Source organism: Limanda limanda, chromosome 14 (genome assembly GCF_963576545.1).
Source record: "Limanda limanda chromosome 14, fLimLim1.1, whole genome shotgun sequence".
In the NCBI taxonomy this organism is placed as follows: domain Eukaryota; kingdom Metazoa; phylum Chordata; class Actinopteri; order Pleuronectiformes; family Pleuronectidae; genus Limanda; species Limanda limanda.
In genome coordinates, this window is record NC_083649.1 from 8,266,429 (window position 1) to 8,273,042 (window position 6,614).

Sequence of the window (6,614 nt, forward strand, 5' to 3'; positions counted from 1 at the left end):
GCAGGCACACACACAGACACATGCAGACATGCGTAGACTTAAACTCATTGCTAATCGTATGATTTAACGTTCCAGTCTTTTTACAGAGGTATGGAAACACGGGTTAAAAATCCAAACTACACAATGGTCCCACTGTTTTCAGCATCTTCTCTTTGTTGGGTTCAGCAAATTGTAGATATTAACGCACACAAAAAAAGTGCTGAAAAAGAAAAGTGTGTAAATCCAGGAGTTGTGGGCCCGGTGATGAAATGTCCAGGCGTCAGCGGAGCATCTTGTAATCGGAGGTTATTCCAGCGAGAACTGTCAGTAGTGGGAGCTGTGGTAACAAGTTCAGATTTGCAATGCTCTGGATGAGCCTGGTCCATGGGATGACCAGGCTCTTTGGAGTTTAAGTGCACGTCTTATATAGACACACACACACACACACAGGTTGCCCCTCCCCTCCTTCCGTCTCCCATAACAACAAACGCTCCATAATCAAAATAGAGCCCATCTGTGCCCTGACGCACCCTCCTGCCCCCAGCTCCATCCCCAGCGCGCCACTGGGGGAAGAGGGAAAAAGTGATCCTTCGGTCGCAATGAAAACTTCAATGTGCCCTTACTCTCCCCCTTTTTTTATTATTTCAAACTGCAACAGCCAGAGAGGGAGAGTCAAGGGGAGAGTGGGAGGCAGACGGGGAGGAAGGGAGGATAACTCCACCCTCATCTGTCTCTGTCTCTCATTCCATGATTTCCCGGTTGTTGTGCAACAGGGAGAACGGATTCCTGAGGAGAGAGTCACGGCTCTGTTGTAAAACTTACTGGCAAGAGGGACCCTCTGTGTTTTCTTTTACCGTTTCCCTCACTCACTCACTCACTCCGCTCGTTTCTTACTTGTTATCAAAACCATGTGTACTAGCGTGTGTGTGTGTGTGCTGTGAGGTCTTGGAGGGACACAAGGACCACAGGGGAGCCCGGGAGAGAACAAAGATCAGGGCTGCGATGGAGAAACAAGACCACGCAGCCACGATGTGTGTGTGTGTGAGTGCGAGAGACAACAGAAGCTCATTAGAAGTTGGAACAGGTGACATGTTATAAACATGAGACAGAGAGCAAGGCTGTGCGTTTACTAGAGAGGAACCTGATGCTGTCTTACTGTGAAAAATACATCTCAGCGAGGTAATTAACCACCAACCAGAGTAGATTACTGAGATACCCAGACAAAACTATTTTGGTCCAGGTCATAACTATGGCAGGCATGTGATGGGGCATGTTGTGCCCAATGCTGGTGACAGTCAGCGAGTGTGGGAGGGAGGAGGATGTGAAGAAGAGTTGGGAGTGAGGTAGAGGTGGGAGATGAAGGCAACAGGGAAGGGGAGGGAGAGAGAGAGAGAGAGAGAGAGAGAGAGAGAGAGAGAGTAGGGAGAGCACACATCTGGAAACAATCGAATGAGCGCAGTCTGACATGCACATGCTCCAGCTACAAAAGAACAACATGTCCTCGAAACCCAGCGTATTTCAGCGCGCTCATAAACCCGCACTTATGAGGAAACATAGTCAGGCATCCCGAAAAGTAAAACACCTAAAGAAATCGTCTGGAGTCAGTTTGGAAGAAACTCCTCATGTCAGGGTTGTTCCTCCCACGCTCAGCTATGTACAGTGACTTCTGAATGGCTGAAAATGGCTCAGTAACCATGTAATGATGTGTGGAAATCTAGTCCAACAACTGTGATGGATTTTATTGTGCTCACAGTGAAATATTAGTTTCATTTTTTGTTGCAGTATGATTTTATATTGTTATAAAACTGACAGTCCTTCACATTGTAAAATATTGTTACTGAAACTTATTGAATAACATTTTCCACCCTGGCTCTTCTGAATCTAAAAAATTCTTGACATAACTTTCCAGTTATGTTGGTATGGAAGAGTAGTAGGGGCACGCATGAGGGGGAAAAAGAACAGGAAGGTTTCTGTCCGGCTTTGAGAATAAAGTAAAAATGTTGAGTAAACTTGAAATGGAATGAGACTGCCTCTACAAAATGATTAGTGTAGATTCATTTTGCTTACAAACAGCGTGACAGTCAGAATTGTGTCTGTACAGAAGGAGAAACCACGGAGTTGCAACTCTAACTGGATTTGATTTACCAACCTCGTCAACATTTCCCATTTCGCATTTTGACTTCATCCACGAAACACAAGAAAAGTCATCTTCCTGATTTAGTTTTATTTGTTCATTCTTAAAATGTTAAACGAAAGAAATCTACCTACTGTTATTATTTTTTAACGCTAGGCTCTGACACTAGGGATGGGGGGAAAAATTGATTCAGTTACAAATCGCGATTCTTGTGAATGACGATTTTTATATCGCCATGCTGCCTCCCAAATCGATTTTTTTTAAATATATATATATATATATTTTTTAAAACATATTTATTGTTTTATACCGGGGGGGATATATGGGGGGAGCAACATCACCCCAGAGTATGTTGACCAGCTCTTGTTTTTGCACAAGAATCTAAACATACCCAAGCACTAGCTTTGCATCGGCTACATGCAAACAATAGCCTACTTTCTGTTTATTTCAAAGTTTATATTTTAAGTAAACTTTTATTCATTCTATTTAATTTACCTTTTATTTATTGTTTAAAGTAGCCTAAGTGGCTTACATTCTTAATCTGTCAGTTTGTGTGCAGTTGACAGGGGCTATACAATAATAGGGAACATTTTAATTTATTTTCTCTATTGGCTGCCCGGCAGTCATTAAGTTAATGTTAATATTTGAAATAAAACTTGTAAAGTTCTAACTGAATTTGACTGTGTTGTATTGAAGGTATGATTCAACATTTTTCCATGGTCCAGTATTTAAAAAAAAAAATAACCAAAAGAAATCCCAGGAAATCGTAATATCGAATCGCAATACATATGGTATCGCCACCTAAGTATGGTGATAGTATCGTATCGGGAGGTCCCTGCCGATTCCCGTCCCTGCCTGACACTCTTCTTTATGGTGGAGTGTCCCCAGCACATGAAATTGTCCGTCCTCCTCTACTGTTGTGTTACTTTTGTAAAGACTTTTACTTTCTGCGACTGAGATGACTGCAAACGTCAAACAAAGCAAAGTTGGATTCTCTTACAGCCCCTGAACACGTTCTCTCTGAAGCTGGAACAATACGGTCTCTATGTCAGCATCCAACAATTTTAAAACTTTCCAAAATCGCCAATCCTGCAATTACACAGCAGCTGACCAAGGTCGAGGAGGCATGAACTTCTTTCAAGGCTTGATTTTCATTCATCACTGTTTTTGAATCCACCATGAACACGTCTATCCCATTATCTCAATCTATTCTCATTCATCAGACTCAGCAGGAAAAGCACATGTGTAATTTACACCATTTCACCAAAACACACCCATAATGAAGGTTACTAATTACACCAGTGTTCCTGCTAAGATCCATTCAAATCCATTCCATAAATATATTGTCTATAATGAAAAGATTATAATCACATTTTATCAATAAATTACAATACATTTTCAGCACAAGGCCGTAAAGGCATCACACACAAGAAAAGACAGAGACGGAATAGATTAAATAAACAGCTGTCGTCTTATTTATTGCCTGTTACAGGACATCTTCCCTGAGAAGGACAGCAGGTATCTAAAGGTCATGATGTTGAACCAAAATTGTCCTTTGAATCAATTGTGTTACCATGAGCCATCATATTAAACATTAAATAATCCACATTCCCTGTGGATATGTAAGTGCTGCTGTCTCCTTCCTACATTGGAGTTTGTCTCACTGGAAACTCTTGAGAAAGTCCTGGTACGTTTGTCTGTGAGCAGAAGCAGCAGGAACAAAATGGCCACCGGGATGCGTCAGGACCTGCGGCTGCTGGAAGGAGGGGAGGAGCTCCCTGCTCATGTTGTCAGGGATGACTCGGTCCTCCAGTCCAAACACATGCAGGGACGGGATCTGAAGGGGAGCGCTGTAGAAGCTCTGGTGCTCCTTGCACGCGCTGGGGAAACCGGCGACGAGGACGGCGAAGCGGAACTTGAAGTCCGGCTCCAGTTTTTGCTCCTGGAGAGAACACAGCATGGCCACGAAGGCGGCTCCCTGACTGAAGCCCAGGATGCCGTCAAACGGACCCTGGACTCTCACAGCTTCTCTCACGACTGTCACACTCTCGTCCAGCCCCAGGCTTTCCTCACACTGCTGCTGAGCACTGAAGCTCCGAGCCTGGACGTCAGAGAACCACCAGCCCCTGGGGTCCTCGTCTCCTCCGGGGACAGGACCTGAAGCATTCTCCTTCTCTGGAGCTTCTGAAAGGACAAAAGGTTATAGTGCTGTGTTTGAATTCAAAGAGAAGCGCCACAGATGACAGATCCATGAGCACAGTGTGTGACAGATAGGGTTGCAAAGGGGCGGAAAGTTTCCGGTAAATTTCCGGAAACTTTCCAGAAACTTTCCTTGGGAAGTTTAGCTCGGGAATTTGGGGAATTTTGAAGAAAAAAAAACTACGCAAATTAAACGCTGATCAATAAAAACATCATTAAAAACTCTATTTTAAAGATGTATGGAATGCAGCACACGCTGCACGTTGAGTTTCAACCCTCCACTGTGCATTCTTCCATCACATGCACAGATAATTCCCAGCATCCTTCACACTTCAGCAGGGCTATTGAGGCCTGCTGTAGTGTGCAGGACTAGTCAGGTAAGTTTCTATGATATTACTGGGGAAAATATATTAGCATGCTGATTGAGGATTGTTCATCTGTTCATCTAGCCTATTTCCATTGATTTATCCATCAATTGTAAAATATGTTCACAGACGATTCCAATTGTTTGGCTAACTATTTATATCTCTGGAATTGCCTTAGTGTTTTTTTACAAACTTTTTTCTCATCTTATTCTACAGAACGTGCACTATCTCATGTGTGGAGACATTTCACTCCATCCAATGTAGAAGGAAAGGCTGTGTACATTAGCAAATACTGTGCAAAGACCTATGTTAAGAATGACACAAAGATGCAGAGGCATATAGTCAAGTGCCCAAAGTTTCCTCAGGGCTCAAATCAGCCTATAACAAAACAAAATGTTTATATTTATGTCAGTAAATGACAAGGTAAATACAGTTAGTATAAATTACCCACAACATTTTTGTTAATTCCCGTATATTCCCGTTAATTCCCATGGAAAGTTTCCAACTTTGAATATTCCCGGAATTTTGCAACCCTAGTGACAGATGAATGTAATATCTCCTTATTTTCATAAAAGGTCGATTAAACTAATGATTATTTTCATCTTGGGTTAATCTACGGAGCATTTCCTTGATAAAATCAAGTTTGATAAAGTTCAGAAATCATGACAAATCCTCCACACATCCTCCTGGAGTCTTCCTTCTTTCCAAAAAAACAACATAAATGATATTAAAGAGATAACCAGAAAACCCCCAAAGAAGCTGCACCCTAATCACTAATCATTGCAGCACTGAAGGCAGATCCATTTCAATTCTTCAGTCATTTCTTTAAATCTATCCAAATAAACTAAATACTGTCCAGTTAATAAATCAAAACTTTGTCCAGCCTGAATTGTGAATGTTATATGATTAATATTAATGGACAAGAACACTATTTTTTGTGTTGATTCCAATGGAAATATACTGAGTTTGTCCATAATTATTACACGTAAACAAAGACATGTTCTCATAATATCATTTAGTTATTAGTAACTTTACTACATCTTAGGAGCCACTGCGTCCACCTAAAGTTGACACAAACTTTTAAAGAGTTGAACAGATGAAGATGAAGATGAAGATGAGGATGACCCACCTTCACTTCTGACCTGATGGACACTGTGAGGCGCGCTCACATAAACCAGCTCCACGTGTTTCTTCAGCAGCTTCCGCAGAGCTCCCGTCTTCTCCCGGAACGAGCCTCCGTTCTGCCGGTAACCGTGAACACACAGGACCCGGAGAGGGGCCATGGAGAGCCTAGCCTAGCCTAGCCTAGCTTAGCCTACCTCAGCCTAGTTTAGCCTAGCTCTGCCTAGCTTAGCCTAGCCTAGCTTAGCCGAGCTAGCAGGAGAACTTCAGTTCCTAATGAGGCTTTTCAAAAGATAACTCACAGGATAGAAAGTCGTTGTCAACTTTAGCTGAAGAGTTCAAACCCACAGCGGGATGTTCGAGTGATGAGAACAACTACGTGTCTTTTAAAATTCACATTGAAGAAGTTTCTGCACAAGTTAGAGTGACAGCCGCTACCGGTGCTGTACCGGAAATACTTTGAAAGCGCTTCCTTTGATCCTTTTCAAAGTAAAAAACATTTTCTGTTAATTATTACATTGACGTTCCAAAGTGAAACTCAAAATATAGTCAAAGTGCTTAATGTCAAAACACACATGATGCAGAATGATCTGTACTGTTGGGCAGTTCCAGCTAAAACTAATGCACTTTAATACAATAAATGCTCCTTCCTGAAGATATTTATATCCAGTTTGCGATGTAACCCTCTTTAAAGGGGATGGTAATTTGTAATCATAACATTTTGTTTGACGTGTACAGAGTCTGCTTTGATTTAAGAAAACAAAGGTTTGGTTTGTAACATACACAAATTAAATGTGTGGTGGGTCAGTACCACG

At 41.9% G+C, this 6,614-nt stretch overlaps 1 protein-coding gene across 1 annotated transcript; it reads right to left on the reverse strand.

Moving 5' to 3' along the window:
• Positions 1–3,567: 3,567 nt before the first annotated feature.
• On the reverse strand, positions 3,568–6,238 carry ovca2 (OVCA2 serine hydrolase domain containing). The gene is made up of 2 exons (XM_061086187.1): positions 5,807–6,238; positions 3,568–4,297 (listed from the first exon to the last, which is right to left on the reverse strand). The coding sequence occupies exons 1-2, from the start codon at positions 5,958–5,960 to the stop codon at positions 3,774–3,776; spliced, it is 678 nt and encodes a 225-aa protein (XP_060942170.1). The 5' UTR covers positions 5,961–6,238; the 3' UTR covers positions 3,568–3,773.
• Between the last annotated feature and the right edge of the window lie 376 nt (positions 6,239–6,614).